Source organism: Danio rerio, chromosome 20 (genome assembly GCF_052040795.2).
Source record: "Danio rerio strain M-AB ecotype USA chromosome 20, GRCz13ab, whole genome shotgun sequence".
NCBI lineage: Eukaryota > Metazoa > Chordata > Actinopteri > Cypriniformes > Danionidae > Danio > Danio rerio.
In genome coordinates, this window is record NC_141040.1 from 34498811 (window position 1) to 34517500 (window position 18690).

Genomic DNA, 18690 nt, shown 5'->3' on the forward strand with positions numbered 1-18690 from the left:
TTGTCGTATTAAATGCCTTTTTTTTATTTTGTAAATTTGTTTTATGTATCCCTGTGTGGCCTTTTCTCACAAATACAAGTTTGAATTCTCATTCTCCCACCATTGTGAGACATAAAGTTAGCATTTTCTTCTTTCTGTTTCTTTTATTCTAGTAATTGCGACATTGAATCTCACAATGTGATGTTATATTTCACAATCGCAACATTATTTCTACTTATCGTGACATTATGTCTCACAGTGGGGCTCCATAGACCTTACATTTGCAGCTTTATTTCTTCAAAATGTGACATTATTACTTTCAATGTGACATTATATCTTACAATGCACCTTCATATTTCACAATTGCATGTTCAATCCTCTTATTTGTGATAGTATCTTTCACGATATGACTTTATTATATACATATATACAGTATGCAGGTCTTCATTGTGTACTTTGAGATGCAATCAGGTTTCTATAGAGTAGCGTTCTTGCACTAATAGCCATCTTTTTAATATGAATAAAAAGTCCTGGTCCTCAAAGCTGTTGCAGCATTTGTTCCCCCGTGTCTTGGGTCACTTAACATTCCGTCATACATTGCACTGGTGACATTGATGACTATAGAGGTCACTTTAGTGAGACTGAAACATTTTTGGGGCTTGTTTTAAACACTCAGGTCACCCTGGTAGCAACTTCCATAATGGCATCAGCTTATGCTTCTAAAATAGGCTGACATGGTAACATCAGAGACTTACCTTGTCAGGCATGAGTAATGGCAATCTGCACGGCCCGTTAGGAAAGCAAATCTCATCCCTTTGGATCCCGCGCATGGTTTATTACCTCAAATCCTTCCCAATCCACGCCCACCACCTTTGGGAGTGAGCCATCCTCCCTGATATCAGCAATCAGAAACTGCAGGAGCATATCAATATTACGTTAATAAATAGTGGTTATGGATGTTGAGGGTCCTCAGATCACCTCTGCGTTTCCCAACCTCACCGCTCTTCCTGTCTGATGCTTTAAAAGGTCCGTCGTTTGTCTCTGTTCTGATGGTGCCGCTTTTTTATGTTTCATTTCCTACCATTTGCTCAATTTGCGCTCTCTTTTCCATTAAGGAGAGCTTCTCTGTGCTTCCCATCGCAGAGCAGTTTGCTGTTGTTTTCAGTGCACAACCACAGCAAGTCAGAGGGTCGTGTAATTATAGAATTACACCGTGATTTCACACCTCATCTCCAGAAAACTATTCTTGGCGCTAATTATTGGAGTGTCGTTATTAAACATGTCGAGTGATCTCACTGTTCTGACTGACATGGAGCGTTATTATTGTATGCTCGTGGAGTTCTACAGTTGTTATTTGTGGATAATAAAAGGGAATTATTTTACTCTCTTAGCTAAAATGGAAACACTGATGCATTTATGCATACCATTTTGTTATGTTATATTTGTGTATAATTGAGATTTTTTTTGTTCATCACAAAGATTGTCTCATTTATTGCAGTAAAAAATTACCTTTCCATATTGTAAGGTGATTATGAAATTAGTTTTTTTTTACAGCTTGCGTAATTCAATATTATTTTTTTTACTGATTACATCGGTTGGGGTTTTTATTATCATAGCTTATATATGTTGTACCCACATATTTTATAAATATGTTGGAAGTGCTGATATGCTTTGTAAATGTATTATATTGTATTATGTTATGTTATGTTATGTAATGTTATGCTATATTATATTATATTATATTATATTATATTATATTATATTATATTATATTATATTATATTATATTATATTATATTATATTATATTATATTATATTATATTATATTATATTATATTATATTATATTATAAGGCTAAATTGTCTGTAGTGTGTGAATGTGTGTGTGGATGTTTCCCAGAGATGGGTTGCGGCTGGAAGGGCATCCGCTGCGTAAAAACTTGCTGGATAAGTTGGCAGTTCTTTCCGCTGTGGCGACCCCGGATTAATAAAGGGATTATGCCGACATGAAAATGAATGAATGAATGATATTATATTATATTATATTATATTATATTATATTATATTATATTATATTATATTATATTATATTATATTATATTATATTATATTATATTATATTATATTATATCATATTATATTATATTAGTTTATATTATATTAGTTTATATTATGTTAGTTTATATTATATTATATTATATTATATAATATTATATTATATTATATTATATTATATTATATTATATTATATTATATTATATTATATTATATTATATTATATTATATTATATTAGGTAATTTTACGTTATGTTATGTTATGTCTTTCTAGACATATCTAGAAATGTCATGTTGGGACTGCACAATATTGCAAAAATCTGATATTGTGATATTTTATTTTCCTGCGATATATATTGCAATTCAAATACAGTTTCACCAGATGATTTGAACAGTTCCATTTAATGCTGTTCTGGAGAGTTTAATGTAATAATCAGTATAATCACACTGCAAAAAAATGCCTTTTCTGACTCTTGAGAGTATTTGTCCCGTTTCTAGTCCAAATAACTTAACTCTTAAATAAAACAAGTAATATAATCTTGTTTTTTGGTTTGACAATTAGAGTTTTGGACTAAAAACGTCAAAAATACTCAAATATAATTCTCAACATTGCATATCCTGCGCTGTGACTATTGTAAATGCGCACATTGTGATTTCAATGCTCGAATGATATTTTGTGCAGCCCTATTTCATGTTACTGATGCACAAGAACAACAAAATAACATCTCTAAATTATTGAAATGTACAATAGATTTCTCACAAAATAAATTTTATATATAATGGATTCGAGTTTAGTTGGGATTTTTTTTTTTTCTAAAATTATGTGCTGGATGTTTCCCTTTTCTCTTCATTTTTTCATGAAGAAAAATTGAAAGGTTGTTTTAGTATTTGTATTATAAGACGAACAATATCAAAATATCTCTATTAATGATTGATCTTTATTATATCATTTACATGTGTTATGTTAATCTTTGTTTAATTGTCTATATAATAACAATTCATCTGTGCCCTGACTGTTGGATTTATTTACAGTAAATTGCAATCCAGTATATTCAATCGTTCAAACCAACATTTCCGGTTGTTAAACTCTGAAAGTCCCTCGCATCATTGTCCCTCCACCCAGCCATGTCCCAGTCAAGCTGTATTTTTTATCCAGTGTCCAATTTCAAAGCAAACCCACAGTGTTTGAAAATAGCTGTAACAGTAGCATAAATGTTATCACAAAGAATCCAGCAGGTTAATGGGATTTTTCGTACTGTGCCTGTAACAGGATATGCTAATAACTGTCTTTGCTTGCAGACTCAAGGGGAGAAAAAAAGGAAAGCAAGTGTCCAACCCCGGGTTGTGATGGCACAGGCCACGTAACTGGACTTTATCCTCATCATCGAAGCTTGTCCGGCTGCCCACACAAGGACCGCGTGCCACCAGAAAGTAAGCTCAATTTGGATCCCTTCTGCACCTGATAAATGTTGCACTATGTGTATTTGCCATGTGGCGTGTTGTGTGCATGTTTGACCTCTCTCGTCTAGCATTTCTGTTAAGAATGCACTGATAGGAACTTTTATTTATTTATTTTTGGTTGAATAGTGGTCACTATTTGCACTGTCATTAAAACAGATCATGCTTTAGGTTTAAAAGCACACACATTGAGATTTACTTTTGCTGCACAACAGTGTTGGAAATGAACAAGGACTTGATGGCACCAAGAAGAATCTAAAATGCAAGCACATTTGAGATAATTCCTTTTAAAAGTGCAGTTGTGCAGTTGAAGTAAACTACGATAAATGGTATGATAAAAGTTTACATTAAATTTTGTGCATGTTGCATCAAATGTCTTTTTACTTGGTGTATTTTGTAGTACCGATCATTATTACCAATCACATGCATTTCACTGCAGAAAAAAAGCTTTTCTTAGAGTTTTTGCTTTGTTTTTAGCTAAAAAAAAAAAAAAAAACTCAAAATTCTTAAATCAAGAAGCGTTTTGGAAACAAGTAAAGTAGTTTTAATTTTTTTTTCATAAAGTAGTTAAAAAAATTATATATATATATATATATATATATATATATATATATATATATATATATATATATATATATATATATATATATATATATACATATATATATATATATATATATATTTATTTATTTATTTATAATGTGTCCATGATTATTTTGGTTAAAATTTTAAACTTAATTTTGACCTATTGATTATATATATATATATATATATATATATATAAATTTTTTTTTTTTGACTTGTCTAGAAAATGCATCTTGATTTAAGAATTGTTAAATGTTTAAACTAGAAACAAGACAAAAATTCAGAAAGTTTGATGTCTCATGCAAATATTTGGAAAGTCAATATAATAGCTTGTAATAGCCTGCTATAACAAAAGTTGCCTCCAAAAGTTTACATGAACTATGCAATATTGCTGTTGAGCTGCAATAATGATATTTCTTGTGATCTGATATGATATGATAACATTTCCCTAAATAAATGTTATTATTGTTATTATAAGGTATAATAGCATTTTTAAATAATGTATTAATGTAATGTAATTAAGCTAAAATAAACAGGTAAAACTGTAGATCTTTTATGATCTAATAAAATTAAATGCAGGCAAAGGAAAAAAACTATCAAGGTGCAAACATTTAAAAGTGTAAAAAACATTAATGATTTTTGGGGCAGTCCAGCTAATAGCATAACAGCACCTACTGGGGAGGTGGGTATAAAGATAAAAAAATTGATTTGCTTGCAACACAAATGCTTGATGCTTGTTCTTGCATATACTATTATAGCGGCAATAAACATTCTTTATTACTAAGGACTATTTTTGTGCTTCATTACACCTGTAATGGAAAAATAAAAATTGCACTTATAAAGGTAAAATATTTATATAACTGGATCCATGTAAAATTTGACAGACCAATATTATTTTTAGTATTTGTACTATTACTGTAATGATGAATTCATGTTAATTTTGGGATTTTTTAAATAAAAATATATGAAGGACACAAAAGCACGAAATGTTGCAGATTTATTATTATTCATTTAAAAATTTTTCAACTTTAGTCCTCCATAAAAATGCCTGTGCTGTACCCCATACATCGGCGCATCTCAAATTTCTGTAATTTAATGAGTGCTTCTTGTCCTCCACCAGTAGCGGTGGCGCTCTTTTTAATAAAAATCCCCTTCCTTTGCCTGTCTGCATGTGCTGATTGGCTCTTAAGTGCAACTTTGGTCTGTTTCTCAATACGTCTGCACTGATCTCTCAGACGCAAAGCAGCTTTTTCCAGCCGTACCTCCAGTCACACCTCTAATTGGATGAGGATCATGTCACAGGCGGCTTCTGATGAGTCAGTTTACTGCAGGCCCGGAGACGTAGCGCCGCAGGATGTGTCATAGACAGCCTAATGGCTAGACTCATTTAATTCACCAAAAATAAATCTGTTATTATTATTGAGGAGAGATTTCTCTTCCCTCTTACGCCAATGCTTTTCACACAACGTGCATGCCATTAACACGTTGCATGCCTAGATTGTTCTTTCACCATATGGTGCGGTCCGTGATTAACTTTATGATGAACTGATTTCAGCTGGAACTCTTTCTTACTAGGAGCATGTGCATGTTGTTGTGACTGAGCCCCGTTGGTCTTAATGGAAACACAAAGCTTTCATACTCACTCTGGATCCTCTTAACCTTCTCTCGCCCTCTCCTCTCTGTTTGTCCAAGTTCTTGCAATGTATGAGAATGTTCTAAAGTGCCCCACGCCTGGCTGCTCGGGACGCGGCCATGTAAATAGCAACAGGAACTCGCACCGCAGGTGAGTGGCTGGATGAGAGAGCAGCGAGAAGACACTGCCGGCACTGTGATTTTCCAGGGGTTTCATACTATTTAGACTGGGAATATGAAGAATGCATGGATTTAGATGGAGATTTGCTTTTAGGGTGGAGAAGAGGGACTGATTTGTTTTTGTTGTGCTGAGCTCTGCTGGATCATAGAAGCACATAGCTCCAGGCGCTGATATTTTATTTGCACAATGGCACTTTTGACATGCAGACTGGAGATTTGGAATTTCATTCCCACATCGAGCGAGTGGCTTTGCAAAACCGCTTTGAAAGACTTAAAAATAATAATGAAACCAACATGTAATATATATTTATTTTAATAAAGGTATAATAATTAACATTATTGTATCTTATAGGAAAATAATTTTCAGATGTTGAAACATAGTTTGGCCACCCGCTTTAAATGTTATCACTCGGTTGAATGGCCGTTATCAGTTGTTATCAGCTGGTAGACATGGGCCCGTAGGGGCCTTCTGCGCCTACTGGCAGGCTTAGAAGGCTGTTATCATCCATGCACATGGATAATTGGCTATACTAATAGAGAAGACTCCAGATCTAGATTTGTTTTTACATAACTGTGACTTGGGTTTTGGGTGGGGGTTGGGGTAGACATTAATAAAATACAATTAATGGGAAATTAAATTAATAATATAAATAATTCTCGTGGTTAACCAACTATACTTAGGGTGCTTTCACACCTACACTTTTGTTTCGGAACGTATCTCGTTTGCCCAGTTAGCACGGTTCGATTGGCATATGTGAACAAGTTAATCGCGCTCTGTTCCGCGCCAAAGTAATCGCTCCGAGATCGCTTGAATGAGGTGGTCTCGGCTCGATTGAAACGAACCCTGGAGCAGTTCGATTGCAGTGAGAAAGCGATCCGATCCGAGCGCGGTTATATCACAGTGTTTTATGGATATGTAATAGGCTTACGGCTATATGAAGAGAGAATTATGAGTAGGGCGGGAAGTTTCGCGAGTCTCCGGATGCCCGCAAACGAGTGATGATCTCCCGGTAATCTCGCGTCTCTCTCCCAGTCCTCAAATAGGCATCGTCGCACACCCTTCTCACCCCTCCCCACCGCGTCTCTCCTCAGACACGTCACGCGCGCGCACCCTGTCAATCACCACCAAACCACCACCTCTCCTGACAGCTGAGCGGGACGCTGCAAAATAAACCCTGACACTCTGACCAATGTAAGGAGAGTTTACTCGCACGTGACTTGTTTTAGCTCTTTTGGTCCGATTAGAAACTTTGTAGTGTGAAAGCGAACCGCTCCAAGAGCAAAGAGCAACAATGTAACAATTTTAATCTCTGTTTCGGAACAACTGAATCGATTCACAGGTGTGAAAGCACCCTTACTTTAGAGAAAACTTCAGATCCAGGTCCAGATCTGTTTGTACATTACTGTGATGGTTGGGTTTAGGGTTGGGATGGGGGTAGACATTAATAAAATAAAGTTAATGGGAAATTTATTAAATAATATAAATAATTCTCGTGGTTAATCAGCGATAATAGAGAAGACTCCAGATCTGTTTTTACATTACTGTGATGGTTGGGTTTAGGGTTGGGGTAGGGATGGACGATAATAAAACACAATTAATGGAAAATTTAATAAATAATATAAATAATTCTCATTTACATCCAGCCACAACCATATGTGATCTATAGCTGATTAATCATGTGGATGGATAATAATAGTCTTCTGAGCCGACCAGTAGACACAGAAGGCCTCTACTAGCCCATATCTATCAGCTGATAACCAGTGAAAAAACGGCCATTCAATCAAGTGATAACATTTGAATCAGCTGATTTGGCACTAAAAAGCTATAAGAAAGCTGAAAAGGACTGTAAATTTTTAAACAATAATAATTTCATAGAAATTAAATATTAATTATTGCTAATTATTTCATTTGAATTAATTGGCACTGTAATTTTTATATAGAAATATAATACACATATACATGGTATCATATTGGTATATTGGTAATGTAATATTATTTAAGTCACATTTTCTTTATAGTTAAATAAAAGCAGAGAATTTGTCCTCTCCAAATCTTGATTTTTTTTTTTTTTGAGAATGGGAGCTCCACGCTTACGAACAGTGACACACTCACACTTATACTGTTTAAAGATTTCCTCTCAGTGCATATGGTGTACATTCAGACAGATGCAGTCTCCACCCGAAGCTGCTGCAGGCCATGTTATATGGAACAGCTCCTATGGGACACACACACACGCACACATACACACACTCACACTATTAAAACGGTTGAGCTGAAGAAAACAAAATGTATAATAAGGGAATATAACAACCTTGTACAGTATATATAGGTTTGGTCTGCTCATTCTTCATCGCATGGTTGTCATGGCAACTCAGAATAGTGACAGCCGTCCTTCTGTCTGTCAGTCATTCTCACTCATATTTTTCAGTATCTATTTCTGTAAATGCACAAGTATCCCTCTTTTTGTGTGCTTTATTTGTTAATGTTAAGAAATGGCAGAGCGTTTCTGTTTGTATTTTTGTTTCATTTTTTTGAGATTCTCTGAATAAGAGCTGCGCAATTGATCGTTAAAAAGGTTGCGATCTTGATTCAAACCCCCACATGATCTTAAAACTAACTGATCACATTTTGGATATGTTCATTAATTGAGCACAGCGGGACATTCATATATGCGTTTGACCATAGAGAGAAGTCATCATGTACAGTCTTATTGAAACAGCGTCAATCTTTAGTTCAGTATTCAGTACTATTATTATTTCTGTTACAGGCATTGAACATGTACAGTTGGGATATACTGTAAATGACTGATCTCTACATTAGCAATCAAACTCATTGTGTGAAAGCAGCTTGATCCTTCAAATGAAGGTTGTAGTAAACGCATTATTACACCTACAGGTGCAGGTGACAAGCAGCCATAAAACATCTTTTCAATTGGGCAATTTCTTTATGAGATTATTCAAAAGTGCTGATTTGTTCAGAAAGGACATGTGGTTATGTCTTTATGAATGAATTCATATTAATTCAACAATAATAATATTTGGGTGTCACGGTGACGCAGTGGGTAGCACGATCGCCTCACAGCAAGAAAGTCGCTGGTTCGAGCCTCGGCTGGGTCAGTTGGCATTTTTTGTGGAGTTTTCATGTTCTCTCCATGTTCGTGTGGGTTTTTTCCGGGTGCTCTGGTTTCCCCACAGTCCAAAGACATGTGCTATACAGTAGGTGAATTGAATAAGCTAAATTAACCGTAATGTATGTGTGTGAATGCAAGAGTATATGGGTGTTTTCCAGTGTTGGGTTGCAGCTGGAAGGATATTCGCTGAGTGAAACATATGCTGGATGAGTTGGTGGTTCGTTCCGTTGTGGCAACCCCTGATTAATAAAGGGAATAAGTCGAAAAAGAAAATGGAAGTATGATTAATAATATAAAAAATATTAAATTAATTGAAAAATAAATTGCAGCACATTTGGCCAGAATCAATAAATACTTTTGTGTCTGTATAAATTGCTTACTATCTTTATTATTTAGGTTACTTTTTCTTGTTGCTGTTTTGAATTTATTAAAGGGATAGTTCCCAAAAATGAAAATTCTGTCATCGTTTACTCACCATTTACTTGATCAAACCTATTTCTTTCTTCTGTTGATCATAGTCAAAGACTATAGAATACACAAGACGTGTCACTCGTATTGTTTTGAATGGGGAATAGTGTAACCTTCAATATGGCAAATAAAGCCCCGCCTACTATTACAGTAGCCAATCATTGATCACTATAGACTGGCGATTTTCCGGGGGAGAAGCTCAGATCAGACATGTGCTTTTATGTCACTTTATGTGGTCAACGAACACTTGAATTGTGAATTAGTTCAGTGCAGCAGCATGATCAGACAATCGCTGTTCAGAGGATGATGTGCAGAACAGCCATAAATGAGATTGGTGTTGTAATCGCTTTCCTTTCGAGTGCGCATGCGCACTAGCTCAGGCAACCTAAAAACATGCCGATTTTATTTGATTCGAACGTTTAGAAAAGAAACTAAAGAGACAATTGTTGTTAAATTAAAATTGAATTAAATTTTTTTTTTTATTTAAAGTTAAATTATATTGAAGGATTCCAAATATGTAATGTAATTGTAAGCTTTGAAAACAGTTTTAGAGAATTTAATGTTTCCCCATTCAGACAGAATGCCCAAGCATACTGTCTAAGAGGCGTTTCAAAGATGGCTGCAGAGTAAAATGATTGCCTTAAAGAGAATTTGGTAATGGTCAATATGGCGAATGAAGCCACGCCTTCTAGTACAGGAGTCCATCATTGATCGCTATAGACTGACATTTCTTAGATCAGAAGTTTCTGCAGATTTTGAGTGATTAAAATGTTAAAAAATAAAACTAAAGAGACTGTTGTTGTTTAATTTTGTTGGTGATTACTGATATGAAATTAAATTTTAAGCTTGGCAAGCAATTTTGGAGAATTAGATTTTTCCCCATTCAAACAGTCTGACAGAACATACTGCCCGAGAGGAGAGTCAAAGATAGCCATTGAGTGAAATGACTTGCCTTAATGGGATTTGAACATAGATGAGGATGTTTTGAAAAAAGCAGCAATTGATTCCATAGTAATTCTTTTACCAACAATCAGCACTTTTTAAAATATCTTCTTTTGCGCTCAACAGAAGGAAGAAACCAATAAAGGTTTAAAACCACATGAGAAAGAATATAAGATGAGGTAATATTCTTTTTTGGGTGAAGTGTCCCTTTAAGCTGTCATTCAGAATTGTGAAAGAATTGTGATCTCTTCCCTAAACAAAAATACTCAATCAAGATTCATGCAGCTCTAGTTCGAATGGTTTCCATGTTACCCGTATAGCCAATCAAAAAATTGCAGATGATAAGAAGACAGCTTCCAACTATACAAAGGATTACAGAGAGGGAAAAGTGGGAGAAATGAGAGCGAAACGAGGGCTAAACAAGCAGAGAGGGAGAGAAAGAGAGTAATGAGAGGAAGAAACAACAAGGGAGAAAGAAAGAGAGAGCGAGTGAGAATGGAGGGGAAAAAAGGAGAGCAGGGGAGCGTGGCTGGATGTTGTGAAGCTATATGTGTGTGTCTCTCTGAAATGACTGCGGTATCTCGCTGTGAGGAGCTTTCTGAAGCCAGCCAGCCAGAAATGCCCAGCAGATATCTGCAAAGCTTTGCCTTCATACTATAGAACTAGGCCACATGAAATGCATTATTCATACATAAATATCCCCATGTACCGCACACATGCATACCAGGATTTTTGCAAACGCGTTGGAAGTCTGTATTCAGAGAATGTCATAAAAAGCGGACTATTCTCTCTGACAGGCTCGTCTCCATATGCTGGGATTATACATTCCCTCATATCTCACTTTGTTCTTCATCCTCTGCTATCTGCTAGGGAATGTGTGTCTGTGTGTGTGTGCCCTCACAGGCGGCTCGTAAGGTAATGTTAACATTACACAAATTGCTCTGCTACTTTTGCAGTCTCTCGGGATGTCCCATAGCTGCCGCTGAGAAGATGGCAAAGGTTCAGGAGAAACATCACTCCTGCGACGGCCCCAAGTCCAACCAGGCGTCAGACCGTGTCTTGAGGTACTGCAAAACCCTACTATATGCCTTAATAATGATATAATGCGATAAGTAAGGCTTTGGGTCAGCCTCTTGTTGGAATGGCACATTAAACCAATTCCCGTTCAAATGTATTTACTGTCGGTGCCAGTGGCGCAGTGGAAAGTGTACTGACACATGCACTCCGGTGTTCATGGCGATCTGAGTTCGATTCCCCGCCTCGAAGTCTTATGCCAATCCTTCCCCTCTCTCTGCTCCCCACACATTCCTGTCAATTCTCTCTGCTGTCCTGTCAAATAAAGGTGAAACCCCCTAAAAAATTATTAAATGTATTTACTGTTTCTAACAAAGTAAAAGATTCCAGTGCAGCTTTAAAAAGAATCACAGAGCATTTTTTTCCGATCAACTTTTTGTGGGAACAAATATGCTTTTAATTTAACTATGTTATTCTGTTAGTCATTATTATTAATTAGATGTATACTAAAAGACTTCATTCATATACAAATATATGCTTTTTTAAACACTAAGAATTAGTAATTGTATTTGTGCTGACTATTTTTTCTGTGATGTGTGTAATGTGAACGCTGATTTATTTATTTATTTTTTTGTGTGGTGAAGCCAAAAATTAATTTCCACTTGTGGACAAAGTAAAGTAAAAGAATAGATGAAATAGTTCTAAATGTAGATCATTTAAGGCACAATATGTATTTTTGTTTTTTCCAAAATATCCAAAACCACTAAAACATTATACATTTAACGTTATATATTTGCATATAACATTATATATTTTACTGACATATGTAGTTACTGTACATTATCCCAAATGTTTCAAAGAATTTTCCAATCCAGAATAAGCTATTTTAACTAATGGAACACACCATGTTCTGTGTGGCTATGATAATGATGTCATACACTCTTGATTTCCGGGTTTGGTTTAATTGAAAACACTGAAGCGCCACTGCTTTCATGCCACGTCATGTTCATCTGTCATCAGCAATTGCTTCAGCATCTCATTGTGCATCGAGTGCATTCAGCCTTACTCTGCTTTATACTGCCATGGTAATAAGTCTTGTAGATGTAAGCGTGCATACATGGAGCTCAGTGAAAAACTGTTAAGTCCTGGATTATAGCTTTTGAAATTGTCAAATCTTTTGTTTTTACCTTCTAATGTACAACTTTACTGTTTATGTGTACTTAATGGATCTCATGATGTAATAGTTATTTATTTGTACTTCTACTCTTTATTTGGTTTAACATTATTCTTGATTTGCAGTCTTTTAACTTCTGTTATTATAGAACAGGTCTACCTCGGTAGGGGGTTGGGATTCAGGGTTGTTTTTAAGATATAGTTATATGCTGTATCCTTTCTATATTAAACAAAAACTGTAATAATAAGAATTGTTCTCAAAAAAGTCTTGTAGGATGTAATGAAGATGAGAACTCTCAAGATTCCACACTCAGTCAAAAACTCATTAAAATACACATTTGTTTGTTGTGAATGCATGCCCTCTAGTGGCAGAAATTACATACTGTGCCTTAAAAAGTAAGTAAAGTAAGTTCAATTATAATTATTCATTTAAATAATACAAATTCAAATACGGATATTTTTGAGAAAATCCAGATCAAATTGTCCACACCTTTAATTTAGAAAAAAAACAATATATTGTTTTGCAAATATTTATGTACTTTACTTTTACTTATATATGTATGTACTTGTACTTTACTTATACATGTATGTACTATATATATATGTATTAGGTTAACTGGGCAGGTTAGGGTAATTAGGTAATTAGGCAAGTTATTGTATAACGGTGGTTTGTTCTTTAGACTACTGAAAAAAATTAGCCTAAAGGGGCTAATAGTTTTGTGCTTAAAATGGTTGAGTTTAAATATTTTAAAACTGCTTTTATTCTAGTCAAATTAAAACAAATAAGACTTTCTCCAGAAAAATATTATAAGGCATACTGTGAAAATATTCTGAATCTGTTAAACATTAATTGGGAAATATTTAAAAAAAAAGAAAAAAAATCAAAGAGGGGCTAATAATTCTGACTTCAAATATATACAATCATAATAGGTTTCAAACTGTTGATTGTACAATATATCCAGCCCACTGACATTCTGACATTTTGATTCCCTCTTCAGGCCCATGTGCTTCGTGAAACAGCTGGAGATTCCAGAGTATGGGTACAAAAACAATGTTCCAACCAGCACTCCGCGATCCAACCTGGCCAAAGAGCTGGAGAAATATTCCAAGGCCAGCTTTGACTACAGCAACACTTACGAAAACCAGCCTCATGCTTACGGCAAGAGGTCCCTCATCCCGAAGAGCCACGGCCGAGACACTTCACCCAAAGGATATGATGGTAAGCCGGTCTCTCTCATTCTGTCATTGAAGCCAGACGGAGTTAGAACTGATCATATGGCTTTCAGTCTTGGGGATCAGATGGAAATAGGTTTAGAATTATTTTTGTACAGCAAGTCTCCTTGGCTGTGTCTTCCATTAAAAAAAGATTTTTTTTCTATTTGGAAGTGAAGGCTATTCTCTTAATAAAAGCTTTAGTTTGGATTTTTTATAAGGCAGTCCTCGAGTTCAGTGCTCCTTTATTGGAAATCCTCCACTGCTTATTGGCTTCTGAAATGATTAATAACCAGGGTACACAAACCCGGTGAAGGGATTTCCAATCTGCATTCAACACCTTTAATTGAATCATGGCTGGAAAGTTAGTTTGTGTAACTTTGTGAAAATATAAGTTTAAGTTAACAGGTTTTATCATATGTATTTTACTGTACATTTTGTGGTTGGTTGGTTGGTTCATTTATCTTGGTTCATATATGTACTGTATGTTTGGATGTATGGGTGAATGTATGTATGTAGGGATATAAAAGGTTAGATTAAGGGAAATATCAATAGAATTGGATGGATAGAATGATCAATTGACATGGATGAATGGATGGGATAAATTGATGTACTGTTTATGAAAGGATGTTTAAACAGAAATATCTATATATAGATAGACCGATAGAATGATTAATCGATATGGATGAATGTATTATAGATACATATAGATGGAGAAAATAATAGGAAGGAAGGAAGGAAGGAAGGAAGGAAGGAAGGAAGAAAGGATGGATGGATGGATGGATGGATGGATGGATGGATGGATGGATGGATGGATGGATAGACGGATGGATGGATGGATAGACAGATAGATGTTTCTGTCTGATGTATTTTTTATTTTTTTGCTAATGTGAAGCATTGTAGCTCTGTTGCGTGGTTTTGATAAATGAGTGCACTTACATTTGTGAAGGAATCAAATTAACTGGAACGATTTTGTTCAAAATGCTAGCAGTTGATTTCACGCCCAAGCCAGAAATTGTAGAGATTTCCTGTCAACAGAATTCGGCGGGATATTTTGGTACGGTTTCATTAGCTGTGCTTAAAATAACTCATTTTCATTATAACTCATGGTTATTACATCAGGACAGTCTTGATTGCCCATAAGGAGCATTACAGCATGCCCTGCAGTGATAATATAGACAATGTTATTGAAATCAGAACACATCTCAGAAATTAAAGAGCATTCTTGCAAGTGATGTTATTTGCCTGTATGCTTTATCAAAGAAATGCCGTTTTTGATAAATGAGACAAATGAAGAAAATTAAGCCTTGGAAAAAAATTAATGAGAATAACATTTAATTAATGTTAGGAATTAACAGCACTTCATTTAGACTCAGTTGGCAACATCAATTAGTTACACCCAGTTTAGTTGTAATGACAGCATTGCTATTTGTCTCAATGCAAAATGAGATGAAAAATAAGATCAAATGGGAGAGTAGTATAAATCTTTAGTAAATGATGGTAACTGCAGTTTAGCAGTCTATTTGTCACCTTGCATTATTGGAAGATTCTGACAGTTACTTAGTCAATAACAGATGGTTTTCACAGGTATTTTCTCTGAATGCAGACCAGAGTTTGTCAAGGAATGTGGATTTATATAAAAATAAACTCCATACGTGTGGAGGTCTTAGTGGCTGTTTACGTCTTTTCTCTAATCGGGTAACTACCTATCTGATTTGTGAACGTGATTCAATTTACATCTGGAAACATAAATGTATTTAATTACAATATTCAAATTCTGCACTTTAGATAAATTTAACTACTGTAGATTACACCGCATGTTATTTATTTATTTATCTTTTTTATAAAAACATAATCAATATATCTTATTTGGCATAGAAATGTTTTATATGTAGGAGGCTTTGTACTTGACTCGTGTTTCAGTAAAACATCATCACAAGCACACAAGGTGAGTTCTGCAGTTACTGTCATTATTGGCTAAATGAAACAATCTATTTTTGTCATACGGATATGTGCAAAACATCAATCAAAACTGTAAAGGGTTTACATATATTTTTCGTAGTATTTTTCATCTTCGTTCACAATGTACACTCACCTGCCACTTTATTCGGCACACATGTCCAACTACTCGTTAATGCAAAATTCTAATCAACCAATCACATGGCAGACGCTCAATGCTCAAACCAAGCATTAGGATGGGGAAGAAAGCTGATTTAAGTGGCTTTTAATGTGTCAGGGTTGTTGGTGCCAGACGGGCTGGTCTGAGTATTTCAGAAACTGCTGATTTAATGGAATTTTCACGCACAACCATCTATAGGGTTTATAGAGAATGGTCAAGCATTTCTATGGGTGCAAATGTCTTGTTGATGTCAGAGGAGAATGGCCAAACTGGTTCAAGCTGATAGAAAGGCAACAGTAACTCAAATAACCACTCGTTACAACTGAGGTATGCAGAAGTGCATCTCTGAATGCACAATCGTCGAACCTTGAGGCGGATGAGCTACAGCAGCAAGAAGATTGGAAAAACATTACCTGGTCTGATGAGTCTTGATTTCTGCTGCGACATTTGGATGGTAGGGTTAGAATTTAGTGTCAACAACATGAAGCATGGGTCCATCCTGCCTTCAATCATCAATTCAGGCTGGTAGAGGTGGTGTAATGGTGTGGGAAATATTTTCTTGGCACACTTTGAGCCCATTAGTACCAATTGAACACCGTGTCAGTCCCACAACCTACCAGAGTATTGTTGCTGACCATGTCCATACCTTTATGATCACAGAGTACCCATCTTCTGATGGCTACCTCCAACAGGATAAAGCGCCATGTCATAAAGCGCAAATAATCTCAGACTGGTTTCTTGAACATGACAATGAGTTCACTATACTAAAATGGCCTCCACAGTCACTAGAGCTCAATCCACTAGAGCACCTTTGGGATGTGGTGCAACAGGAGATTCGCATCATGGATGTGCAGCCGACAAATCTGCAGCAACTGCGTGATGCTATCATGTCAATATGGACTAAAATCTCTGAGGAATTTTTCCAGTGCTTTGTTAAATCTATGCCACGAAGGATTAAGACAGTTCTGAGGCCAAAATAGGGTTCAACCTGATAAAAGTAAGGTGTACCTAATAAAGTGGCCGGTGACTGTATATATATAGGCTATGACAGGTGCGAGATGCATTTTTGTTGTTAAAGCTGCCTTTTGATATTAATTTAACATTCTGATTTTATTATATAATGTCGCCACTGCCTCGATTGGTTCAGGATTGGTAGAGCTACGCATCGATGAATTTGCTCTTCAGTGTTTGAACTCTCAGTAATGATTAAATCACACTGAACTGAGCTAAACTGAACTGAACTGAACTGAACTTAAACACTAAAACCTGAACCACACTGTTCCAGTTACTGAACCACACCGTTCCAGTTACTATGACCATTTATGTGAAGCTGCTTTGACACAATCTACATTGTAAAAGCGCTATACAAATAAAGCTGAATTGAATTGAATATAATGGTTAATGACTAGTCAAATATAAAATTACACATAAAAATATTAATCAAATCCTTTGCATTGTTATATTTAACTATGTTATATGGCCTATAACACGCTCTCATGTCATGGTTATTTGTTTTGCATTTTGGATGTATTAAAATGTGCATGTTTTAAAATCCAGATTCATATGGAATGCATCCTAGAACACCTGTGGTTTGAGGATTAATAGCTATTGGATATCTGTTTCAAATGCAATTTTCTCTCACAAATGCATTTCATTCTAAATGCTAAAAATGTATAATTTACATAAAAAACAGTAGTTGTGTTTGCTAGAATTTTAGCATTGAAAATATGGTACAAACCATAAAACACATTTCTAGATTTTACGGTAAACTACTGTATTTTTCTAATTTATAGTCTTAATTTAACAATGTTTGGAAGTATTAACATCTACACATTGTAACTTTGTTAAACAAGGAAAAGCATGTGGGGATGAGCGATGATGAACCCCAAATATACTAATATTAGAAACATACCAATATATTTATATATATATAAGATGCTCTGTGTCATTCACAAAACTACTAATCACACAAAATACTAAAATAATCCATTAAACATTAATTATCTATATTAGATGTAACAAACTCAAATGTACAAAAAACTGAAAGCAATCGTATTAATATCAACAAAAAAGGCATAAAAAGTAAAGTGTCATGCAAGATATTTTGAGACAGTAAATGCATGGTTATTCAACTGTATATATTGAGAAAACTTACTGTTAAACTGATTTTTACTCTAACACTTTTACAGTATTTTACCATTAAAATCACATTTTTGGCCGTGAATCCTACAAATACCGTCAAATCATATCTCCTCCTCCTTTCTCTTTCTGTCCGTTCTGTCATTTTCTCTGTCCGTCCATCTATCTCCCCGTTCATTCATCCGAGTGTCTGTTATATATGTGCCTGTGTGCAGCGAAGCGCTACTGTAAGACCTCGAGTCCGGCCAGCAGCACCACGAGCAGCTACGCTCCCAGCAGCAGCAGCAGCCTGAGCTGTGGAGGAGGAGGAGGGGGAGGAGGAGGAGGGGGAGGAGGAAGCAGCGCCAGCAGCACCTGCAGCAAGAGCAGCTTCGACTACACGCACGACATGGAAGCCGCCCACATGGCCGCCACTGCCATCCTCAACCTGTCCACGCGCTGCAGAGAGATGCCCCAGAGCCTCGCCGCAAAGGGCCCCGAGCTCCTGGCACAGGTGAGGGTCTGCCAGCTTCTCTCTCTCATGCTCACCCACTTCCACTGCTAATATTCTGTCTTCCATTCTCTCACTGGGCAATTCTGAGGTTTTCAGCAATGCCTTCTATG

General features: G+C 35.6%; 1 protein-coding gene across 7 annotated transcripts in view; it reads left to right on the plus strand.

Annotated features, from left to right (window-relative positions):
- myt1la (myelin transcription factor 1-like, a) overlaps nt 1-18690 on the plus strand; it is a 130703-nt gene that overhangs the window by 88869 nt on the left and 23144 nt on the right. For 6 of the 7 annotated variants that reach the window (XM_087297226.1, XM_087297228.1, XM_087297229.1 and 3 more), the window contains 5 exons: nt 3334-3465; nt 5770-5860; nt 11387-11494; nt 13616-13836; nt 18303-18580. In XM_087297226.1, coding sequence (XP_087153352.1) covers nt 3334-3465; nt 5770-5860; nt 11387-11494; nt 13616-13836; nt 18303-18580 — 830 coding nt within the window. The remainder of the gene's footprint in view (nt 1-3333; nt 3466-5769; nt 5861-11386; nt 11495-13615; nt 13837-18302; nt 18581-18690) is intronic. The other variant, XM_087297231.1, reaches the window with a different exon arrangement.